General features: G+C 37.9%; 1 protein-coding gene across 2 annotated transcripts in view; it reads left to right on the top strand.

Moving 5' to 3' along the window:
* CPEB4 (cytoplasmic polyadenylation element binding protein 4) overlaps window positions 1–26,055 on the top strand; it is a 72,152-nt gene that overhangs the window by 28,841 nt on the left and 17,256 nt on the right. Inside the window, exon 3 of one of the 2 annotated variants that reach the window (XM_023218961.2) lies at window positions 14,693–14,743. The exons of the other annotated variant lie outside the window; for it this stretch is intronic. Coding sequence (XP_023074729.1) covers window positions 14,693–14,743 — 51 coding nt within the window. The remainder of the gene's footprint in view (window positions 1–14,692; window positions 14,744–26,055) is intronic. 2 annotated transcript variants of the gene reach the window in all.

Below are 26,055 nucleotides of genomic sequence, written 5' to 3'. Positions count from 1 at the left end.
CATGGTGGCTTACACCTGTAATCCCAGGGCTTTGGGAGGCCAAGGCAGGTGGATCACCTGAGGTCAGGAGTTCAAGACCAGCCTGGCCAACATGGTGAAGCCCGTCTCTACTAAAAATGTAAAAATTAGCTGGGCACAGTGGCGGGCGCCTGTAATCCCAGCTCCTTGGGAGGCTGAGGCAGGAGAACCGCTTGAACCTGGCAGGCGGAGGTTGCAGTGAGCCAAGATCAAGCCATTGCACTCCTGCCTGGGCGACAAGAGTGAAACTCCATCTCAAAGAAATGAAGAAATGGATAATGCAAACCGGTTAATTTTACTTGGATTTATAATCAAATTTCTCCTTCCAAGTAAATTATTAGTATGTGGTACCAAATGTATCTGGCGAATCGAGGGATCTTTAAATATCATTAAGTCTTTAGGATTCAGAGTGGGCCGGCAGCTGCCAGGGTGTCTGGCTGAAGCCTTCCTGAACCAGACTGGCTCTTTCTTGCTCGGTTTGGATGATACCAAGTAATTCAAAGTAGCATAACAGGGGAGTGACTTAAGTCTCCTAAGAATTAAAAAGTTGCCTTACTTCTCAAAGCCTCATAAGTAATGTAGGATGTTAAATAGCAAAGAGTATAATTTACACTGGGCTACAATTAATTGCGTGTGTGGCTATATAGGAATGAAGTGTGTTTCCTCTCCTCCTGTACTCTCCCTCTCTTGACTGCGGAAATGGAACATCCTAAACAGTCTTTCTCTTGCCTTGGCTTAGCTGTGCTGTAGGATGGGACCTGGGCTTCTGTGTTGAGGTAACTTCTATTGTGAGGAAGAAGAGGGCGAAGTTGTGTGGCATGATTTTTTTGTATGAAAAGTGAACGGTCTATGCTTAATTTTGAACAACTACCTGCTTTCTGTTTTACTTTTGATCTGGATTTGTTGGATTCCTCACTGTACTGTGTAGGTTGAGCTTACAAAGATGTGGATTTTGAGCAGTGTGCTTACTCCCTTTCAGATTTGGGGTTGCTGATGTTTTTGTCTTTTGGGTTTTTATAAGTGGGGGAGGGGAAGGGGAAATGCCTAGGAAAGAAAATCATGTGATGTATGTGAATGCCGACATGGTCATAGGATCGGACTGCAGTCTTCCTCGCTGTAGCCTCTGAATGGAAACCAACTCAGTTCAAACTAAATGCATCTTGTGTGTGGGCCAGATCCTCATCTGCCCTGTTTACATACATAACACATACTAGTCCATCGAAAATGGTGATCCTCTGCCCTCTACCTGCTACACATTTGTGACTGAATATTTAACCCTTGTTTTTATTTGGTCTGAAAATCAAATAAGCAGTTGCCACAAAGGGGGAGTTTGTCTTATGTCATCCATGATGTGGGTCCGTAATTACTTAAGCAGCCCCTTTATCTTAATCCTGAACATTGAACATAAGGAATCCTATCTTGAGGCCATGACAATTGGTTATCGTTTTATTCTTTGTTACCTGAGTGAGAGGTGAGGGTAGCGGTGAGTGGGTGGGGGAAGTATTATAGTAAACTTTTTATGTTATTAGAAGGTTAAACACGCATTTAAAATATTTTTAAACCCATTAACATCATTTTTTCTTTTCAGTTGTAGTAAAGCTCTCTTATTCTATGGTTATTATGACTTAATGTTGTTTGACATCCATTCAGGACAGAGATTTAACTACGCGTGGTAGTTAAAAACTTAGAGATAAATCAGAAAACAAGCAACAATCAGGTAACAAATTAACAAGTACTTTTCTTTAATGTTTTACTTTGTCATGTTAAGTTTTGTATACAATTTAAGCTTATGTTTTACCATCTGGACAGGCAAAAATAGTAATCTCCACTCAGAAATGAAATCAGAATGACAATTAAGTAGTAAGATTATCAGACTTTGTCCACAGTTTGTCAATGATAAATATTAGGGACCTTCCTACTGTAAAAAAGAGAAGGGGGCCCACAACATTTATGGGGATCCATGTCATTCATGTGCCACATCTCAATTAATAGAGTGTATTGTGCACCTTTAATAATGTCACTTTGTTTTTCTATGTTTTCCTTCTATAGTAAAATTCTATAGAGGTGACTCTTGCTGTCTCATTTCCTGACAGCTACAAAAACAGCCCAAATATCTGCTTAATAAAAAGGCCCTTCGTTTTCTATGAAGGTCTTAAGGCTTTCCTTGATCCTGTTATATAATCCATGACTATGTTATTTGCTGACTTTGGGGGAGGGGAAGAAATGCCGCCTGATTCATAGTTGTCATAAAAATATCCAAGATTCTCTGCATTTAGTTTAGCAACAGGAAGGAGGGAACAGTTCACAATTGTGCCACAGAATTATTACTTCCCAAAACTCCTGCATGGACTTTCTACCTGAATATTGTATGCAGTTGATTCATTTATCAGCTGCATGTGCCTGAATTGTGAATTTCTTGTTTTCCCCCTCACATTCCCATTATCCTCACTACCAAAACTAAAAAGGGGGAGAGAGAAAACTCTGAAATTGTTCTTGCTAGCCCTGTACAATTAGTCATACAATTTGTAAAAGGAATACTTTTTAAGAAGGTTTAAACTAGTTACTACTTTTCGAATCAGACATTGAGATGGTCAGGCTGCCTCTGGGCTTCATTATTTTGTCTAAGTCGCTGATTCTAAATTCAGTCCTACACCAGTGCACTCAGTTCTAAAAGCAAGGCTTTGTTTTATTCTGGGTATTACCTGGTAACCAGTCAATTAAGAACATTAGTGGAACTCTGAAGGGAAAGCAGTTCCATAATCTCTTTGGAATCCAGTTGGGCTGATGCCAGTTGCTGTATATTGGAAAAGAGAAGGAGGAATCAACCAATTAGGGCCCCCTTTTAGTACCTTGAGAAACCAACGATAAAGAGCAAGTCTTAATTCTGAAGAGCAGCCGTGATTAATTGAAATATAAATAACTTTTAAAAAATCTAACTTCTGCCGGCTGTAATATTCCAAATAATAAATGTCTGGCATGGTTGACTAAATAGAGGTATTTAAACCAGCTGCCTGATTTCTTTATTGTAAAGATCCGAAGTTGTTATCATATAACAGACTTTTCCAAATGTTAGGAAATAAAAGGAGAAGTGTTTAGGGTTGTATTCAAACCTGGTTTGGCCACTAGTAGTGCCTTAGGTTGGTCACTTCTCTCTAGACCTCAGTTTCCTCACCTGTAAATGGAGGGGTTGAACTTAATGATCTTTTCATTACCATCAGCAATTCAGTCTTACATTACAAAACTGAAGGTACAGTTTTACATTTTAAAACTGAAGGTTTTTATGGTGTAATGACTGAAAGTAGCCCATGAATATCATGTGAGTCTGGGTGTGGCAGTATTTCATATGGAGTAGTTTGTGTAAGGGATATAATCAGAAATTAGATTTAGTTGGTTGTGTGAAGGCTTTGGGTCTAAACTACATCTTTTCTTTTTGAGATAGGCCTAAAAATATTATGTTTAGAAAACAGTTGTTTAAACTTGGCCTCATGAAATGTTTTTGTTCTCCATTTGTGAACCATGGGCCTCTTCAGCCATGGGAATTATTTGATAGAGCCTGTGAACCCATTAGTGACCAGGCATTCCAGTTAGATGATAGATGTCACTTATGTATGCCTGATTATCTTCCAAAAGCATGTGGATGCTGATGTAATGCAATTAAAATACATTTAAAGGTGTTGCTGAATTCATAGTAGCCTTCTGATATTAAGATTTTTGTTGTTGTTCTGTTTTACTTGTAGCATTCATTAGGGTAGAGGTAGGGGTAGGAGTCTTCAGTTATTATTATGGAGGAAAGCCTCTCTGAAATATTTTGATCAAAGTAGATCTTAATAGTTATTATAACAGATTATGAAATACTGCTCTAGAGAACTTCCCTAATTTTTCTGCTTTATACTCCTTCCATTAGAATGCTCCTTTTTACAAAAAAGAACATAACATAAAAAAGGAATTTAACAAAGGAAATGGTGAGGAGGAGGACAGGGAGGAGTGAGGAGGCTACTTACCCGCTCCCAGATTGTCCTCTTCACCAAGTAGCATTTTGGAGCTTCCTGACATCTGAAGCCATCTTTATTCCTTTGTGGCAGGGTTAAGAATATGGGCTGCTGAGGCTATATCCTCCATGATGCCGGGGGTAGAGGGAGCCGTCTGACGAGATGGGTGCGCTTCACGTAGTATAACATGGCAGCTCTTGTTAGGCGGGGAAAGCAGGTGCTCCTAAAGCCTCTTTAAGCCACGTGGTTTGGAAGAGTCTTATATTTTAGCTTCTGCTTATACTCCGCCTGCACAAATATTTGAATATATTCGATGTGCCAGGTGGATTGAAGGATAGTTTTGATGCTGGGCTGCGTTTTTCCTTTTCAAGGTAGACCTGGACTTTCTGTATGGGAAGCAACGTTAACAACCAGTATCAAGTGAAAGGCTGCTTACCTCTGATACCATTTCTCTTTTATTCAGTGTCCCTTCTGAGAATGATTTCTTACCCAGATCCTTATAGTAAACTTTTATGTGAGTTTTGTGGTCTTCATTTTATAGTTGAAAAAATTGGAGATCCCAAAGATGCAACAGCTTCTGTAAAGTCACTCAGATTCCGGGTACCTCCAAGGGGTCAATATAGGAGGAACACACAGCTTCTGGCTCCTGGTTCAATGGCCTGAGTATTTATTGTGTAGTCTCTGAGAAGGAAACAAAAATAAGAAAACGTAAACGTTTTTGTCTAGTATGCTTCGACAGAAGGTAGGCATTCAATTTTTTTTTCCCCTCTTTTTCTTTCTTTCTTTTTTGAGACAGGGTCTAGCTCTGTTGTCCATCCTGGAGTGCAATGGCACAATCTTGGCTCACTGCAGCCTCCGCCTCCTGGCTCAAATGCTCCTCCCACTTCAGCCTCCCAAGTAGCTGGTACTACAGGTGCCTGCCAGCACCTGGATAATTTTTGTATTTTTTGCAGAAATGGGGCTTTGCCATGTTGCCTAGGCTGGTCTCAAACTCCTGGGCTCAAGCAGTTCACCCACCTTGGCCTCCCAAAGTGCTGGGATTACAGACATGAGATGAGCCATCATGCCTGGCCAAGATTTCTTAATTTCAATTTAGGAGATTGTACAAAATTTAAAAATCTGTATTTTATCATAATCTATGAAAGATTCAGACTTCACATTTGGCTGGTTTCATACTGAAGTGCACCTTATTGGGAGTGGAAACTTTTCCAAGTTGACTTGTTCTCTTCCCTGATTCTGATTCACCAGATTTGCCATGGGACTTAAGCATGTGTGTTCTTCATGTGATTCAGATACACTTCTTCCCTTCCCACCCCCACTTTTGCGCCACTTTGGATGTATACGTAATGTCAAAAGCTGTCTGAGGTCATTCGTATAACAAATATACATCAGGCATCTACTGTGCACCAGGCACTATGGTTGTTGGGATATATCAGGGACTAACTAAAAACAAAGGTTCCTGGCTTCATGCAGCTTGTTTTCCAATTAATTACCAGACATCTTTGAATATCCTGTTTATTATTTAATTTAGAAGATTAATAAGAGGAAAAGTAAAAACCCTGAGTATTGATAGGACAAAATACGTAGTGGGCCTTCTGAGAAATAACAAAAGGTGAAATTCTTGTATCAAATATAAAATGCAAGTCCATTCTTCATTAAGATTCAGAAAAGTTGTCAGAATTCCTGTTAAGTAAGTGACTAGAGTTAATGATGGATAGGTCTGTATGCAAAAAGCCAACTAGTGACTTTACAGATTGCTTTTTGGGGTTTGGACTTCAGTAAGCAGTTTTAAGGCAGCTTTTTATCAATATAGTAGTATTCTATTTTATAAAATAATGGTTATAAATAAGAAACTCAGTCTTAATTCTTTTTAGTTTCTGTAGTCAGAGAAAAGTCTAATTAGATTTCTTGTGGTTTCTCTCTCTTATCTCTAAAGTTCTCAGTCATTTACACTGACTTAGCTTGTGGTCCCTAGAGACTTTGTAAGTTTATCTTGGTGTTTTTTTATGTTCATGTCAGTACAGAGAGCCATTTGTTAAAATTATTTTCACCTTGGGGCCAGTTCTTTATGTTTATTCATTGGTTCTTTTAATATATGTATCTGGTAACATGTGCTTCTTTTAATCAAACTTTTTGCAAGGTAGGAGAATTTTAATTTACTGCTTTTTTTCTCGATTGCTTTAATTTTTTCTACTACTCTGTCTGTTTTTCCACTTTTCTTTCCATTATATTTTTTTCACCCTTTTTTTCCAACTGACTTTGGCTGGCTTAGTTTGGACAAAAACTACACCTCATTTTGCTGAGTTTTTTAGAGCTTAAAAAATTGCCATTAATCACTGGTATCATAACATCCTCTTAAGGCAAGTTATCTTGTTGCTCTGTCCTCTAAATGTAGCATCTAGAGTCAGAAGGCTTCTGGCAAGGATAAAAATAGCCTTCCTGCTTGCTGGTTTGTTGTTAGCTTTACTGGCAGTAGGAAATCTTTTGAATTCCTTAATTGGGTCAGCTTCTTACTAGTTTCTCTCTAGACATTCCCTCCTGCCTGAAATTCTTAGATGCTTTTAGATCTTGCAGCTTCACACCTGCCCCGAGTTGTAGTCAAAGCAGTCCTTCCTTCATATGAAACCTTCCTCCCATCTGTAGAAACATACTCCATTGACCTCACCCATCTTACACACAAGTGTTATTTTATTTTGCCACTATTACGATCATCATATCACAGCCGAAACATTAAATTTGGGGTTTTGGTTCAAAATGAAGATCCTTCCTGGTTTTATTGCAAAGAAAAAATTTAGGTTGAATTTGTGAAATTTTTATTAACATTCTTTTGTATCTTTGCCAGTTTGCTTTGATAAAAGTAAGGGGTTAGGTTTTGTTCTTTTCTCTCTTCCTGATAAGACTTATATCCCTGTTTTTAACCAAGGATACTAGCAAATTCTCATTTTTCTGAAGCTGAAATATCCCATAGATTTGCCACTCCCTTCTCCAAGGTTCCAGTTTGGAACTTTTTGGCCAAAAGAAATCCTCCCTGTCCTTTCTCTTACAAGTGGAAAACTGTTGGTTATCTTTGGCTTATTACTGGGGAAGGGAAAGGAATTAATTTGGTTAAGTATCTACCGCATATTGAGAGACTTTTCTTGGCATTCTGGAAACATTATGTCAAGACTATCTCACAAAAGCTTTGTGAAGTCGATGGAATTACCTCTGTTTTCCTGAGGTTCAACAAAGCTAAATAATTTGACCTCGGTCACAAGATGATACAGCTTGACTCTACCCATTACACTGCATCTTCCGTGGCAGAGAGACCATCAACTACTGACTTTGCTTCATTCATTTTCTACAACTGTTTATTGAGCACCTTTCTCTGCTCCAGGCTCTGGGATATCAGACCCAAAATCCATAAAGACAGCAAGAGATTAAAACAAGTAATGTAAATACAGTGTAATAAGTGTAAAGAATACTGAAAGGAGTACAGAGGGTTATCTGAATCACAGCAAGGATGATGTAGGGCAGGGAAGGCTTCTCATAAGATGTGAGGCCTAATAGGGGAACTGCCTGGACAAAAGTGTGGAGGCTTTGAGTGGTAAGACATTGAGGGGCAGAGAGAGAGAGGAGGGCATTCTAGGTAGAGGGAGTAACCCAGAAGTTGAAGTTACAGGCCAGCAGTTCTGAATGGCTGGAGTGCCTGATGTGAGAAGCGAAATGGCAGTGTGGAGAGTTAGGAAAGCCATTAATTCAAAGATTTTTGTAAGCACTGGCTTTTGAGCTGAAAGCCAAATCTGTAGCAGAGAAGGGTTTTGTTTAGCCTAAACTCTGTGTGTTTAGTGAATTTTAAGTGGCTCTTTGGGAGGGGACAAGACTTCAGTTGATAACAGTTTCAGCCAGTTCCTTCTTTGTGATTTTGCATGGGAATGTCTTTGTTGAAGTTGGTTGTAGCACAGATAGATAAGGGGGTAGAATAAGCTTACTGATTTTGATTTGGGGAGTTATTTTTGTGTCAATAGACTAAATTATTAAAAATTAAATTTATACCATTAAATTATAGAACATATTGAATGCTGTTTTGTTCATATTGATATGTCTTTTGCATTTGTGTAAGTATAAAGTTGGCATTCATAACCAGTGGATTTATTACACATTTCTTGAGCTTTGCTGTCCAGTGTCCAGGTCCCCATAGTGCCATCTTGCTTCAAGCCTCAAGTGGGGTTTGTAAAAACAGAAGATGTGCAGGGCTAGGAGGACTACCTCCTTTAAAATATTACTTATGGCAGTATAGTTTTGAGTCACTTAGATGTGAGCTAAACAAAAGTAGCAGGAGCAGAGGCGGGAGCAGCACTTCTAGTTAGGTTATCAACAACAACACATGTATGTGTGTGTATATTTGTGTGTGTATTAGAAATTTTTAATGGTGCTCACTGAAGACTCCTCTGCAAACACCCTGCTTTTCTTTGGAGTATCCACATCTTTATAGGGTGAATCAATCAAAAGTTGATCCTTAAAATTTTTATGCTACTTGTCACTTTATAGGACTGTCTGTATGTTTTGGAGAACCTTGCAGAGTTATTTCCTATTATCATTCCTTGGCCTGTACCATGTTGTCAACATTGTTGTCATGACTGTGGAAAAGAAAAGGTTATAGATAGCGTGAAATCTAATTGCGCTGCAGATACATTTGATACTTTTCGGTGTTTGTGTGTTTGAAATGGCAGCATTTATTTTATCATTTCCTGTTGAATTATCGGTAGTAGTAATATCTGGATTATTCTTTAGAAAATAACTTATTTTACCCAATTAATTAAAGTAATACTTATATATACTGCTAATGTAAAGGAAGATTTCCTTTAGTCTTTTCTCTTTTTATTTTTTGACTTGGTTACTTTAGTTAGTGTCTCAAAAGGATGTGATACTACATACTGTTCTTTTTAGCACCTCCTCCCCCCACCTATTCTCAGTCAGTCTGTTGGTAAATATTGGTTCTTCCAACTGGCAAATGCTTAGCATAGAATTGCCTAGTTGACGTATGGATCTTTTCTAGGTTGTAGGATTTGGTAGTGTAGATCCCCAGAGTCACTCTGTATCTGTTGCCTATATTTGGCTAGGTTGAGTCATGTCACCAAATATAGCCTATGCCTTCGGCATGATGTATGCCACGCTTCTGGTTCCAAATTCTGCAGCTGGCCTCCAGAGACTACTACTTTTCCTGTCATAATGTTCCTTAAGATTAGGGCTGCTGACCAGGCGGTATTTTTTATATTTATAACACAGTCAATACCAAGAGCCTTCAAAGATTGAATTTTGCCCATCAAATAGGTTCACATGCTGAAATCTGAATGCTTTCCTTCTCCCTTAAGAAATTAATTCTGAATGTGCCCAAACCTGGATAATGATTAAAGATAGATAAGTTCTTGGCCAGGTATCATGGCTCATGCCTGTAATCTCAGCACTTTGGGAGGCCGAAGCAGGGGCATCACCTGAGGTCAGAAGGTCAAGATCAGCCTGGCCAACATGGTGAAATCCCATCTCTACAAAAATACAAAAAAAATTACCCAGGCATGATGGTGGGTGCCAGTAATCCCAGCTACTCAGGAGGCTGGGGTGGGAGAATCACTTGAACCTGGGAGGCGGAGGTTGCAGTGAGCCAAGATCACGCCATTGCATTGCAGCCTGGGAGACAGAACGAGACTCCGTCTGAAAAAATGAAATAAAATAAAGATAAGTTCTCAAAAATCCAACCAAACAAAACAGCAGACAGGTACTGGGTTATATTAATATTCAGACATCTCAATTTTTATTTTATTATATTTTATTTATGAAATACTGATGTTTTGAGTTCAGTGGAATTAACTCATCAAATGCTCACCTGGTACCCAAACAGGAAACTCAAGATGCCTAGGTATTAAAAGCTCTAATTCCAAAGGGGGCTTTAATGTAAAAGAGGTAAGAAGGTTAGCCAGAAGCTGAAATGATTAGGTAAGAAAGTTAGTTGTTGCTTTGTAGCTACAAATAAAATTTGGTGAGTTCGTTAAAAATATGTTTCCGGCCAGGCATGGTGGCTCACACCTTTAATCCTAGCACTTTGGGAGGCCGAGGCGGGAGGATCACAAGGTCAGGAGTTCAAGACCAGCCTGGCCAATATGGTGAAACCCTATCTCTACTGAAAATACAAAAATTAGCTGGGTGTGGTGGCGCGTGCCTGTAGTTCCAGCTACTCAGGAGGCTGAGGCAGAAGAATCGCTTGAACCCAGGAGGCAGTGGTTGCAGTAAGCTGAGATTGCACTACTGCACTGCAGCCTAGGCAACAGAGTGAGACTCTGTCTCAAAAAAAAAAAAAAAAAAAAAGATGTTTCCTCGCTGGGAAAGGTGTTTTGGAAAAAGGTGAATCTGAAAAAAAAATACATTTGAAAAAATCCTTGAGAAAATTTATGCGCCTGCATGCCCGTAGATGTTTACGGAAGCTTTATTCATAGTTGTGAAAACTTGGAAAAACCAAGATACCCTTCAGTAGGTGCATATAGATTAGTAAACTGTGATCCATCCAAACAATGGACTGTTATCAAGCACTAAAAAGAAATGAGCTATGAAACCATGAAAAGATGTGGAGGAACCTTAAATGCATATGACTAAGTGAAAGATGGCAATCTGGAAGGCTGCATACTTTATGATTCCAACTGCATGATAGTCTGGAAAAGGCAAGTCTGTGAGACAATAAAAAGGCCAGGGGTTGGGGGCTGGCAAAGAGGGATGAAACTACTTTGTGTGATACCATAATGGGTGGACACATGTCATTATACATTTGTCCAAACCCACAGAATGAACACCAAGAGTGAACCCTCATGTAAACTATGAACTTTGGGTGTAACAAATGTATAGATTGGTGCAAAAGTAATTGCAGTTTTTGCCATCAACCTATACCACTCTGGTGGGGATGTTGATAATGGGGTAAAGCTATGCATATGTGGGGGCAGGGGGATATCAGAAATCTCTGTATCTTCCTCTCCATTCTTCTGTGAACCTAAAATGCTCTAAAAAATAACATTTATATATTTATTTATAAGTATGCAAATATGCTTATATATAAGCACACATTTATATATCAACATAAAAATATATATTTATATATAAACTACACACACACCCTTCATTGGGAACATGGAGTGAGGGCCACTGTCTCAGGCATGGGAGGGGATTATCAACTAGCTAGCGGTGGAATAGAAAATCTATAGAAATTTACACCAATGCAGCAGAAAGGATATTAGAACAGAAATAAAGGAAAGAGTACAAGGAGAGTGCAAAAAGGTTGTAGATAACCAAATTCCCGTGGCACTTTTAATAGGAGCTTTTGGAAGATATCCAGAAAGGAAATGATATGTGTTATCCATAATAGATTATGGACAGCTCTGTAGATATTTTAGTTGTGGAGAGAATTTACAGAGTAGGGCACACAGGTTAGGGAAGCATTATGAAAGTTAAAAAAAGAAACAATTTCTTAATGTCACTGCCTATATGTTAAAATTTAAGTGGAAAGAATAGCTGATTGTTTAACAGAATGTCACAGGTGTGTTTGCTACTAGAGACCACAGTTGATTCTAACCTGACAACAGGAATCATATCACCAGGCCGGATCAAAAAAATTAAAAACAAGTATCACTTTCAGAGTTCAGCTATGAACTTTGCCAGTAATTCTTCATTGTCGCATTGTGTCTTAGCTGGAGGGTAGAATGACTGTAACTTATAAGGCCAAGGGACAGCGAAAGTGTTAAAGGTCACTACTTTGGTTGCAGGAGGTCTCTCCAGGAGATATGTGATGAGTTAATCTCATAATTGAGTTAAAGGACCGTTTTGTTACTGTCAAGTTGAAATTTTCTCTTTAGAAGGTACCCAAAACATGAGTTTGTGATAAAGTGGAACTTCATTTGTGAAACTTCATTGTGAAACCAGCCTGTTTAGTAATTGTTCATTATCCTCCCTTAGGGCTGGGTGAGGTGGCTCATTCCTGTAAACCCAGCACTTTAAGAGGCTGAGGTGGGAGGATTGCTTGAGCCCAAAAGTTCAAGACCAGCCTGGGTAACCATCTCTACAAAAAATAAAAAATTAGCCAGGCATGGTGGCATGCATCTGTCGTCCCAGTTACTTGGGAGACTCGAGATGGTAGGATCACTTGAGCCTGGGAGGTCAAGGCTGGAACTGAGATAGCACCACTCTGCACTCCAGCCTGGGCGACAGAGTAAGACCCTGTCTCAAAAATTAAAATAATAATAATAATAATAATCCTTTCTTGGCATCAAATAAGAGGCATTATCGTTCATATAGAACAGCCGTGGTTTCTATTGCAATGTTAGCATTAAATAATTAGAATATCTTTTTGGAGATAGTAGGACATTTCCTCTTAATATTTCAACTAATGTTATCAAATATTTTTGTCTCTATATTGATTTAGTCTTTCTTCTGAAAATGATTTATGATAAATAAAAGTGTGTGATAGCTCTTATTCATTTACTAGAGAGTTTTAGAAGTATAAAATCTGTATATATGTTCCATTACAGAAAATCAGCTGCTACTTTTAGTTGTAATTCAGAAACAGTACTCTGTTCCCACCTCCTAAGTTTTTTGTTTGTTTGTTTTGAGACGGAGTTTTGTCTTTGTCACCCAGGCTGGAGAGCAATAGCAGGATCTCGGCGCACTGCAACCCCCACCTCCCGGGTTCAAGCAATTCTCCTGCCTCAGCCTCCCCAGTAGCTGGGAATGATTACAAACATGGACCACCATGCCTGGCTAATTTTTGTATTTTTAGTAGAGATGGGGTTTTCAGCACATTGACCAGGCTGGTCTCGAACTCCTGACCTCAGGTGATCTGCCCACCTTGGCCTCTCAGAGTGCTGGGATTACAGGTATGAGCCACTTCATCTGGCCCTCCATCCTCCAAGTTTTTAACAGGGTCATGTTCTTGCTCCTAGCATCTCAAGTTTATTCTTTTAAAAATATATACTTGTGACAGGCCATAGATCCAGGCTTTAGTTAAAAAGTAGTCTAGATAGAATTCAGTAGATTTGGGTGCTTGGCTATGTACATTAGCATTAAAGAATGAAACCAATTTTTAGGAATAAATTGAAATATCAAAATTAATTTTTACCTTTTTTTCTTCCATCTCCATTCCTACCTCCACTCCCTATATAGGAACAAGCTGAAATTTAAATGGAACAATTACCAACTTAATTTCTTTTAAATCCTTTCATTTGGTTTTAAAATTGTAGGAAAATTATTAAGTTCAGAGTTTATCCAGACTTCAAATTTTGGATATGGATTAATTAAAGCTGTTGGCAATAGAGAATAGTTTCTTCTTTTCATTACATGAGTTCATTACTATGGAGACTATATCAAAAAAGCAGCATTTTAAAACATTGAAGACCTTAAGTTCCTTTCGAAAGAGTTGTTAATATGTAGCTGTTGGATTGATAGGACCCCATGTTAGCTCTGGTTCTCAGAGTGTTCACTCCTTGCAGGCATCCTGGAAGGTCTGCCCCAGCCGCAAGCCATCGGAGAACCTATGTTTATCCGTTTTTCCTTAGCCTTTGAGAGTCATGGTTCTGTGGGGTCAAAATTCAGACTGCTGTTTCCTAAAGGAATGTTTGTAGTTCTGAGTCACTTTAAAATTCCTATTCTAAATCCTGATTTATAGAGGGCGGGACTATCGTAGAGAACTACCAACCAGGTTCCCCTATCCATTCCTTAGATGAGGAAGACCTGTTGAGGGTTCTTCAGTCATTCTTCTCAAGGTGGGTACAGATGGCATGTGGGGTTTGGACACTTAAAAGTGTTACATGATGATTCTTATTTTATAACTTATAGTTTAGAACTAGGTCCATATGTGTACTCAGTAAGGCTTTGTAGTGTAGATAACTCAACTTACATGTTGAAACTCTTCCAAAACAGAAATGTAATTCTTTCAAGATAGAGAAATCCCAGTGCCATTCCCCCTCATGTGTTATTTGTGGCTACCAATTTGGAAGACAGTTCATCCAACAAAAATTTTAGTACCTTCACAAATTCTTTTTTGAGGGATATCTTGGGTGCCCATTTTAGTTTCAAAAGTAGATTTTGACACACTTCAAAATTCAGAGGAAGGTAACCCAGCATTTGGTGAGTGCCTACTGTGCCCTGGGCTTTTGATGTTTTTCATCATGTGTAAGTTCAGTGAAATGTTCTTCTTCCCTCTGGGAATATTTCGCCAAACCTGAAATTAAACCCCTTAGCTGTCTCTACATGTAGGCATAAGCGTGGCACTTTTCTTGTGAGTCACATAGGAAAATATTACTGCCAATTACATACTTTCAAAAGTAACAAAACACTACACAAATGGAAAATTTTCACATTTATTGGGGCAGAAAAGTGAAGATTGTCAGAATGAGTTGCTATTACATAATGGTATAAAGAAAATTACCTTGGATGGGGATTTGCAATTTCTAATTTACCTTGCAAATTAGAAGGACCTAGTTAAATATGATAAATATTTTCTTTTCCTACTTTCAAAGTTTTCCTTTTTGAATATTGATGAACATGCTGATCGGTATGTCCTCTGATTCGAATACCTTGCCTATTTGAAAGCAAGTCAATTAGCTCTGTTATTGAATAAGTTTAAACCATCTATGAAAACAGTAAATTTAGTAACGGCCTTCTTTTACCTTCAGGTCGTCTAAACTATTCATATCCAGGATCCGATAGCTCTCTGCTTATTAATGGTAAGTGATAATTGATTTACCCTAGTGAAGTGCACAAAGCTGATACAGTAGTTGTGCTTCAGCAGTGGAGAAATGACATTAGTTTGTTCCGTAATGATAACTGTAAGTTGCTGTTAAACTATCAGCTATTTTAAGAATAATTCTTTTACCTCAAAATTGTGGCAGAAACTTTTCTTTTTAATTTGAGGGCCAGCTGATTCCCTGTCCTGAACTTGGTGACAATCAGAATAAATGAAAATCCCATAATGATACCTAAAGATTGGCTTTATCTAATGTTAGCTTCTGTAGAGTGTCCTTTGAAATGTTAACATAAAAGCCATTTCCATGTGGCTGGAAAAATGTTCCAGCAGGAAAGGATAAGCAGGGATCTAAAACCAGAAAAAGGCAGCCTAAAACCACAGTACTTGACATTGCATAGGACAAGGTCATTTGCTGTTTGCTGTCTAACAAAAACAAGAAAAATGAAGTTTTGTTGGCTTTCCATTGCCTTCATTAGATTCTCCTTTCCTGTGCTAATGTTCTGTTGAGTTCTCTTTTTACGTGCATAGTGAAACAAGCTAAGTTTCACCAGGAGGAGGGAACATCCACTCACAAGAATTTTAGTGTCTGTTTTTTTAGTATCACGGTCTAAAACAATTGGATGAAATACAGAGGTCTTGTTTACTTACTTTCTACTAATTTACTTTGGAATGTGGATTTCAAATTTCTGTGTGTAGAAAATGCCTTCCATTTGTCAAAGCTCATTTTAAGTTCCACAACCCCTAACAAGTGTTATGGACTAAATAGCTGTATTCTCATCATTCCCAAAACAAATAAAAATAAAAATTCTTCCATTCCTTGATTTTAGTATGTTGTGAATAAGGAGTTAAAAAATATTTTTATCACTGGATCTCCTTTTTGACTAGTGTTTGAAATCAATATGTTGTAGAACTTAGAAATTTCTGGGTACATCAGATCTTCTGGAAACTAAATAGCTTATAAAATCTTACTTGGTCATCAGATGTAGGTCTTTTCATGCTACAGTGCCAGAAATAATACCATAATATAGTGTTCTAGCATAAATGTATTAGGCCAAAAACCAAACCCAGTGGCGACAGTGGCATCAGGATAAGGAGAACATAAGGGATATATATACATGTAGAAGAGTTTACCTTTTCCTTTGGAACTAGTTCGAGTCAGTTCCAGGTACTGGAAATTGTAGTGAAACAAGATTTGGGATATTGCTGTGTCATCTTAGGCAAAATGATCAACTCTTCTTTGTCCCAGTTTCCTTATGAAGGTGTTCCTGTTGGATTAGTTGCCTCTGGGGCCCATCTTTGTTGAGGGTTGTCAAGAAAAATAAGCTCTCTCTAGTGGGTCTTCCTTAAAGCTAAATTCACTTAACTAGGAAAAAAAGTCACCTGTAATCCCAGCACTTTGGGAGGCTGAAGCAGGAGGATTCTTTGAGCCCAGGAATTCAAGAGCAACCTGGGCAACATGGCGAAACCTTGTGTCTGCAAAAGATTTTTAAAAACTCGTGAGGGTCCCAACTACTTGGGAGGCTGAGGTGGGAGGATTGCTTGGGATGGGGAGGTCAAGGGTGCAGTGAGCCATGATTGCACCACTGCACTCCAGCCAGGGTGACAGAGTGACACCCTGTCTCAAAAAAAGAAAAAAAAGTATACTATTATGAGATTGCCTTTCCTTTTTTCTTCATTACTATCCTTTCTTTCTTAAATAGATTATTTTTAGTGATCTTACTTGTCAATGAAAAAATGAAAGTAACTTTTTCCCAGAATATTTATGTTTTCAAATTTTACTGGTCTATGAACTCTAAGAGAAGACTAAATAGTTTTTAATGCTGCATACATGGAAATTTTGTTTATATAAAGACATACTGACTTGGGTTAACATTGCCTCAAACTGAAAGACATAAAGATAAAGGACAAAGAGAGATGTCTTTCTTTTAAGAAATATCTCTTGCTGGCTCCTTAAGCAAGACCCAGGAGCGTGGGGTTACGATTGCCATGGTCTCGGGTCTAGTATTGAGCTTCATGAGGCCCCAAAACTTGATTTTGTCAGATTTGATGAAGGATTAGTTTTTTAGTAACCAACCAGTTAGGACCAGATGCCAATGTATTCATTTATAATGAAGCATAAGACTTCCAGGTAGACCAGATGCCGGGGATGACTGCTCGGCTGATGTATTCTCCCTGCAGTAGCAATGTCCAGATTAGAGCAGAAGATTGCTTGAAAGTCATGAAATTAGATCTAGGTAGGGAGGAGAGGTGTTGAGACAATCTTTTAGTGACCTTGATCAAGATATACACATTGTCCATTCTGTCAGTCATGTTTGTAAAATATCTTCTAGAGTGGATCACATCTGTAGACAAATTAATCTCATTGGTATATTCATTCTTAGTAGCTTTGCTCTCACTTTAGCTCAGGTTTTGGGGGTACCTGTATTGCAAATCTGGCATAATGAATTGTGCTTAGTGAAGATTAATTAAAGAATTACAAATGCTACCCATCACATTTTATTGTGGTGAAGATGTGTGGAAGTCACTTAGCATAGCACCTGGCACATAGTAAGTCAAATAAGAGAATTAGAATAAGCAATATTTTTGGTTAGGAATTAATCTCATTCATGTGTTGATTCTTAATAGCTGAAAATATATAAGGACAAAATATAGAACAAAGGATTAATATGAGTTTGTAAAAACTGTTGAAAGTTGAACATGCTTTCGTTGTCTGTCGTTAAGGTAGATAATCTAAAACTATGCACTTTCAAATGCATTCCCTTCATATCTTGTGTCCATACAGCCTTTTCTTAAGACTGAAAATAAAAGCCTAATATATTACGTCACTTTATAGTCATTGTTTAATTTTAAGACTGAAAGGTGCTGTAAGGAGCTGTTCTTCCTTGTCCACTATTATCTATTCAGGCTTCTAAAAACCTTTAATAAGGTGATTATATAGCCACTCTGCTTTGTTTCAATGGTAACTTTCAGAGCTTTTTCTTCCAAGTATCTGTTGAAAGCCCTTTCTTGTTTTGTTTCGATAAAAATGTAGAGCAACTGTTTATTCTCTTTCTCACATGAACGTTTGAATTTTGACTATCTGATTTTTATTTTATGCTTTATTTTGAAATTTTCAAGCAACCTCAATGCTTTTAGAAAGAGGTTTAAATCCTCAATAAATAAAAAGAAAATCCCCTAACCAGCCTCTTATTGGAAAAATAATAACAATAATTAAAAGAAAAAAAGTCAGAGTCACCAACCAGTTTTCAGTGGCTTATATTGGACTAAGGTTGTAATTTGCCTTTACAAAGATAAATAGGTTGTATTCATCCATGGATCAAATTATTTTTTTGCCCTGCTCGATCATCAATTTCCTACAGTTTCATACAGTGACTTTCATATACCACTCATGTTAAAAGGCAGTACCAATATAATTCAACAATGATTGGTAATTGTGTTAAGAATGTTACAGTTCACACTCTAGGGAATTTCCCAATTTATTGCTGTGTTAATAGTTGCAGAGATTTTTTTGAGGGGCAATCTTGGGGAGAGTTCTTGGATTTTCAGTGTATTTTTAAAACCAAACTCCCTAAAGCTACTTTTTGGGTGCTGCATTAGTTTGCTAGGGCTGCTATAATAAGTACTGCTGACTACTGGCTTAAACAGAAATTTATTTCGTCACCGTTCTGGAGGCTAAAGTACCAAAGCAAGGTGTCATCAGGGCTCATTTCTTCTGAGGCATCTCTCTGTGGCTTATAGATAGCTGTGTCACCACATGGTTTTCCCTCTGTGCACGTCTGTGTTCTAAGCTCTCCTTATAAAGACACCAGTCATATTGGATTAGGGCCCACCCCACTGACCTCATTTAACCTTAATTACCTTTGTAAAGACCCTGTCTCCAGATATAGTCACATTCTGAGGTACTGGAGGTTAGGACTTCAACAGATGAATGTGGACAGGAGGGTGGGGGTAGAGGGTGACCACACAATTCCGCCCGTAATAGATGCCTTTTACTGGTAAATTTCATGTAGTAGGGATACAGTTAAAATGCCCATTTTATGGTTATGAGAAGCAAGCCTAAAACTTAGTTTCCCAGTTAAGTGACAAGAAGTGCTCAACATAGGCCAGTTACCTCAAATTCCTCTGGAGTATCTTGGCTGAGCTCTGAGATAGACATTGGATTGAAAGATTAATTTTCCTCTTACCCAGCTTGAAGTTTTATTTTACCCAAGAAACCACCACCACCTCTGTATAAAAATGCTTGTGCGTTATACTTTTTTTTTTCTCTAACCTTTCATTCCACTGCTTTAGCCCTCAGGATTAGCTACTTCAAAAATGAACCTTGTGGTAGGAGAAAGTTATAGAGCAAAAAAAACCTGTTAAGTTTTAACAACTCATATATTTTCTTTCCTTGGAGGAAGAGATTAATAAGGAGATCTATTAAGGGTGACACAGAACAACACTTCTTTCTTTCTTTTTTTTTTTTTCTTTTAAGATGAAGTCTGCTCTGTCATCCAGGCTGGAGTGCAGTGGCTCCATCTCGGCTCACCGTAGCCTCCACTTCCCAGGTTCAAGCGATTCTCCTGCCTCACCTTCCCAAGTAGCTGAGATTACAGGCACCTGACACCATGCCCAGCTAATTTTAATATTTTTAGCAGAGATGGGGTTTCACTATATTGGCCAGGCTGGTCTCGAACTCCTGACCTCAAGTGATCGGCCTGCCTCGGCCTCCCAAAGTGCTGGGATTACAGGCGTGAGCCACCGCACCTGGCCCAACATCTCTTAATTATAGTTTTTTGGAACGAAAGGAGGAAGATTGTTTGCTTGGGAGGGGGAAGAAATCTATCAAAAAGGAAGGTATAATTTACTCAAGAGAAATGTAGATGATGATCACTTAGCGAAAATGTATGTAATATGGTTCTAGTTGCTACAATAATAAGCATGTTGAAAGATCCCTTCATTGAAAATATGAAAACAAATTGTAAACTCTAAAGTGCTCTACAATTGTTAACCTTAAAATGCTAATGAAAAGCTAATTGTTGAAGAGACCATACCATATGACTTTACTTTTTGGAAAGGGAGGAGATTATTTATTGAGTATGTGACTGACCACTACATATACACATTGTGTTTTTCGTTATTCTCTCATTTGCTCCCCATTTTTATAAATAAAGAAACTGAGGGTTAGGGACATAAGGAAACTAGAGTTGCATTCTCTGCTCTTTTCTAAGGTAGGCCTTACAAATAATAGTGTCTTTATCATGTCTTAGGAACATTCTTTGAATGTTGTTGTGCCGACAAACTAATGTAGACATAAGCCAAAGTGATAGGAATTTCTAACTATAAAGCAAATGTAAATTAATTTTGTGGCAGTGAGCCTATTAAATTAGGTATTAATTTATAAAATCATTTAAAGTGTTTCTTTGCATCTTTGTTGAATTGTATACTTTGATCTTTGTAATGATTGTGTCTGCTTTTTGGTTCTACCATCTTTATTCTTTTGTTCACAGATGAATTCCTTTTAGCTTCAAGCCTTTGATTTATATATTTTCAACTGATTTACTAATTTGGCTAATTTCCCCACCCCTCTCCCCATATATTTTCTTTTAGTTCTCCTGGAAAAGTCAGGTTGTTTTGTTTTGTTTTGTATTGTTTGGAGACTGAGTCTCACTCTGTTGCCCAGGCTGGAGTGCAGTGGTGCAATCTCAGCTCACTGCAACCTTTACCTCCCGGGTTGAAGCAGTTCTCCTGCCTTAGCCTACCAAGTAGCCACGATTACAGGCATGCACCACCACACCCAGCTAATTTTTATATTTTTAGTAGAGATGGGGTTTTACCATATTGGCCAGGATGGTCTTGAACTCCTGACCTCAAATGATCCACCCACCTCAACCTCCCAAAGTGCTGGGGTTATAGGTGTGAGCCACTGTTCCTAGCCAAAAGTCAGTTACTTGATAACATCTTATCATCTGAGTTACACCCCTCCCCTTTTTTTCCAAATAGCATTGCTATTTGTCTTCTCACCATGGGGCGTCAAGAGGTGCACAGATGGAGAGCCTAAGGTAGATCAGCGTAACCCGGATAGGATCCATTGTTTCATTGTCCACTAAAACATAGTAATATCTTATCCTTCATGGCCTAAAGTCCTATTCGTGACAGAATTGATTAGGTGCTCTCATGTAGCAAAGTATGCTTTTGTATGAAAGCAATAATGTCATTTGTTCATTTTTAATGTTAGTACCAAGGAGAAAACCAAAAAGGGTTCATTAACAAATATAGCAATGTAGCATATGCAATAATAATAAATTCAAATGGTACAGAAAATGATAAAACAAGAAGTGAATGCCTTCTTTCCTCTTTCTAGAAGTTTCTGTCTCCAAAGGTTCTTGTGGTTATTTCTAGAAAAAATATTTCATGGCCAGTCACAATGGCTCATGCCTGCAATCCTAGCACTTGGGGAGACCCAGGTGGGTGGATTGCTTGAGCCCAGGTGTTGAGACCAGCCTCGGCAACATGGCAAAACCCCATCTGTATAAAAATAAAAATAAAATAAAAAGTAAAAATTTTATGCATATTCCTACATATCTATTTATATTTTCTTTATTTTTAAATGTACACAATAAGGATTCTACAAATACACACTTAGACACTGCATGCAGGCCGACATCTTAGAGAGCTTTAGGTACATGAACATGAGCCACATTTAAAAATGCCACATGCTCAGTTAATAGGGTTGCTCCTTTGAAATAAATGCATACATACATATGTACATACATAAAATTAAAAATGCCACATACTAGGTGTTTCTTCTTTTGAATGTGTAGGTACTTTGTTTCTTTTTGATTATTACAAATGTTGCAACAAATGAGAAAAAAGTACTTTTTATGGGATAAATAATAATTTATTTTTATAATAAAGTGTGTGGGGAGGGAGAAGGTCGGGGGAGCCCTGACAAGTCTTTCTGTACCTTCTTCGTAAGTCTGGCATTACAGATTAATGGAATATTTTGCTAGAGGGAATTTGATTCTGTATATAAGGATAATAACGAAGGAAGCATTTGTAAGCAATCCTGTAAAGATGTTTTAGAAATAAAGTATATCAACAGATCTAATAGCAGGTATCCAGAAGTTATAAAAATTTATGGCCATAATATTTTGAGCCTTTTTTTTTTTTTTTAACATTCTTGAATCCTGTTAGATCTGAACATTAAATTATTGAGGACTTTATAAATCAAAACTAGGCTGGGCACGGTGGCTCACGCCTGTAATCCTAGCACTTTGGGAGGCTGAAGTGGGCAGATTGCCTGAGCTCAGGAGTTTGAGACCAGCCTGTTCAACAGGGTGAAACCACGTCTCTACTAAAATATATATTAAAAAAAAAAAAAAAAAGGCTGGGTGTGGTGACATACACTTGTAGTCCCAGGGAGACTGAGGCAGAAGAATTGCTTGAATCTGGGAGACAGAGGTTGCAGTGAGCCGAGATCGCACCACTGCACTCCAGCGTGGGTGAGACTCCATCTCCAAAAATAAAAATAAAATAAATCAAAACTAAGAAATAATAAAAGTGGATAAACATATAAATAGTATTCATTAAAACTTTGGTGGGACCGGGAGATTTTTATTGGTAGATGCATGGTAATGGCATGCATCTAAAAAATCTTTTAAGAGTCTACTTTTTGGTAACTAACAGAGTTAGTTTTCCAAAATGTAGATTTCTTTGAACATAATTAAAGTCGTTTCTTAACTTACACTTCCTCGGACATTTGAGAAACGTCAAATAACGAGCAACACTTGCTGGTCATGAAATTGGAAATCTGTCTGACATTTTCCTCAGGAAAGCAGAGAGGTTCTATGTTGCAAGAATTTCATCATAAAGTGTGTGCCAATATACTTTGAAATAAGTGAGGAAAAGTGCTTAGTACCTCTTTTTTATGTAAGATAAAGTGGCATAGTTTAGCATTATATTAATGTCTGGGTCTGGTTACATAGATGTGTTCAATTTGTAGAAAATTCATTGAACTTATTATGGTTTGTTTATTTTTGTGTATGTATCTTATGTCAAAATTTACATGAAAAATAATGTATAAGTACATATGCTCGTTTTGAATGTTCCAGAATGTCATTGTTTTTATTTCTTCAGTATTAATTTACATTAATTTCCTGATTTGATTGGGCAACTTTTATAGTTGTAAACATTGTTCACTTATAACCTGTTTTCCCTTAATATGAGAAAATGTCTACATAGCTTTCAGAATTTAATCTCAGAATTTAACCATGAATTATTTTATATTGACCAGTTTAATTTTACAGTATATAATCCAAGTTTGAGAGTATACATTGGAAGATTTCGAGAGTATTTGATTGTAACTTTTGATCCACAGCCCTTACTATTCTGGCAATTATTTATTTTTGAAATAATGGAAGCCATGAGAGTTTTCATGTTAATTTTGTAGCTATATTATAAAAGCTTATTCTTTTCAAATATCTGTTTTCTCAGAAATCCAAGCAGCATCAATCAACTTTTTAAGATTGGCAGCACTAAGATTTTCATATCATTACTTTGTTTCCCCAGACTCCCTTATCTTTGAAGCAGTTGTATGAATGTTTTTTGTTTTTTTTTTTTTGAGACGGAGTCTCGCTCTGTCTCCCAGGCTGGAGTGCAGTGGCGAGATCTCGGCTCACTGCAAGTTCCGCCTCCTGGGTTCATGCCATTCTCCTGCCTCAGCCTCCCAAGTGGTTGGGACTACAGGCGCCTGTCACCACACCTGGCTAATTTTTTGTGTTTTTAGTAGAAACGGTCTCACCATGTTAGCCAGGATGGTCTCGATCTCCTGACCTCGTGATCCACCCGCCTTGGCCTCCCAAAGTCCTGGGATTACAGGTGTGAACCACCGTGCCTGGCCGAATAGAATGTTCTTAAACAAGCATCTGTTTTTGTGATGCTGTTTGTCTTTCTAACCTCTGTCTGATTAAGTCAGAAAATACCTACCTCTCCTCAACCCCCTAAACTTAAGACCTATTAAAGTTAAAGCACTACTGCTTGTGGGAGATTGTATGTTGTGTGAATCCATTTGCTCAAATACTTTGGTGAAATCCAGGGCTATCTAAGTGTGGCAGAAATGTATTTTGGTTTGAGATATAATTTCACTTTGGAAGATAATCACATAATATTTCTGAGTTATACTTATTTAGCATTTATCTAGAAGAATAAGAATAAAAACCTTGACCAGTTTGTGAGTCTGGGTAGTGATTTCTTAAAGGAGCTATACCTTCTAACTCAAAAACCTATCCCAGGCTATAACCCCGGGACTTTGGGAGGCTGAGGTGGGCAGATCACTTAAGATCAGGAGTTCGAGACCAATCTTGCCAACATGGTGAAACCCCATCTCTGCCGAAAAAATACAAAAATTAGCTGGGCGTGGTGGCACGTCCCTGTGGTCCCAGATACTGGGGAGGCTGAGGCACGAGAATCGCTTGAACCCGGGAGGCAGAGGCTGAAGTGAGCTGAGATCACACCACTCCAGCCTGGATGAGAGCTAGATTCTGTCTCCAAAAAGAAAAAACCCATCCCAGTTTCCTGTTGAAACCTCATCCCCAGCCAAGTCCCCACTTGTTCTACATGCTTCTGTTCTGGCCACCTTTCCCTGAATGCTACAGCAGCACCCCTGCCTGTAACCCTGCTGAGCCTGGAATGCCCTTCCTCTGGTTTTCCTTTAAGGACCACCTCAAATTCCCTACCCCCACCCCCAACGTTTTCATTAGATCCAGTTCTTCCTCTATTCCTGTTATGCCTACCACGTAACTAGTATAACAATAGGCATGCTACACTGTTGTTTGCTTATGTGGCCTTCTGGCATTAAAAGCTGCTAGTTCTGGAGGTCAGGGACATGCTCTATTTACTATTTATCCACAAGATCGGGCATTCAAGAAATGTTTGTTGGATAGAAATGAGGTGTTTGGACAGGCTGGGCTTATAAGTGCCAATTTGTTTCAGGGAAGACATTTTCTCAAAGATTTTCTGATTTAAAGTTTATACTGTCGTTTCCTGAGTATTCCAGTGGATTATTAATTACCTTTACTTTGCCACTTGGCTACAACCTACTTGGCAACAAAAATACCAAACCTTTTACTTTTCAACATTTAGGACTTGGTAGAAGACTTAATTAGGCATAGGGAACTGTTGGCTAAAAGGAAGTTGATGAATTGCTTAAAGATTTCATTTGTTATGATTTTCTCTTATAAAGGATTAACTGAGGAATACTGTAAAATTGTTATTTCTCTTCTGGTGGTGAAAAAGTCATGAATTAAATATGGGTGTATCTACTAAATTGCTAGTTAGCAGGGAATTCTGAGAGAAAACATTATTAATATGGTAATAGTTGGTTCTGATCATGTTGTATACTGCCTTCGTTTCATAATAGTTTGAACCTTGGGCAACAATTACAGCAAAAAGCTTCCCCTAAAACAAATAAGATTCAATAAAGTTTTACAGTGTCCCTGAAGAAATTTTAAAAATGCACAAAATTGACCTCTTACCATCCAGTTCCTTGTTTTTTCAGGCATTTACCAGGAAATGAAGAATGTAGTCACAGTTTTTCATTTTCAAAAGCTGGTAGATGAAATCACAGTTGATTCTTTTGACAATGTTTGAAAGGTTGTTTTGTTTTTTTTGTTTTTGTTTTTTTCTCATTTGACATGCAGCAAGGACATATGGGCGAAGGAGAGGTAACATTGTTTTTAACTTTTAAATGTATCACTTGTATTTGGAGACGACCCAAGCTTGTTTAATTTCTAACCTTTGTGGGGAAGGGGAGAGGGGAAATTAAGCATAGCTTTGATAGCATAGCTTTATGTCTAACATTTTAGACATAATTTGAAGGAGTTAAGGAGCTCTAAAGAAATTTATCAGAATGGTGGGATTTGGATTTGAATTAAAATGATTTCCCTGTGTTATATTAGAAACTCAACTTATATCTAAAGATTTGCTTTTTTTCCTTTCTAAAAGGAATTTCGTAGAAAAAAATTAAGAATCTTTAAAAAGAAAAATATAGTCACACTAGTCCCAAAATACCTCGTTATCTTGGAGGTTTAATTATACTTACATACCTGATGTCGACTTCTTTTTTCTTTTTTACTAAGTAAACAATACATGTGGTTTAAAATGAGATGAGCTAAATAAATGACTAATCCTATAAATTTCAAACATTTGGGGGAAAAGCTCTAGAAATTTTAGGTAATTCTAAAGAATCATTTCCTAGAGGTACCTGAATAACTTATTCTTGGCACCTATATTTTGTCTTTTTATAAGAAGTAA

Source organism: Piliocolobus tephrosceles, chromosome 4 (genome assembly GCF_002776525.5).
Source record: "Piliocolobus tephrosceles isolate RC106 chromosome 4, ASM277652v3, whole genome shotgun sequence".
NCBI classification, from domain to species: domain Eukaryota; kingdom Metazoa; phylum Chordata; class Mammalia; order Primates; family Cercopithecidae; genus Piliocolobus; species Piliocolobus tephrosceles.
This window is presented reverse-complemented; position numbering and strand designations above follow the sequence as displayed.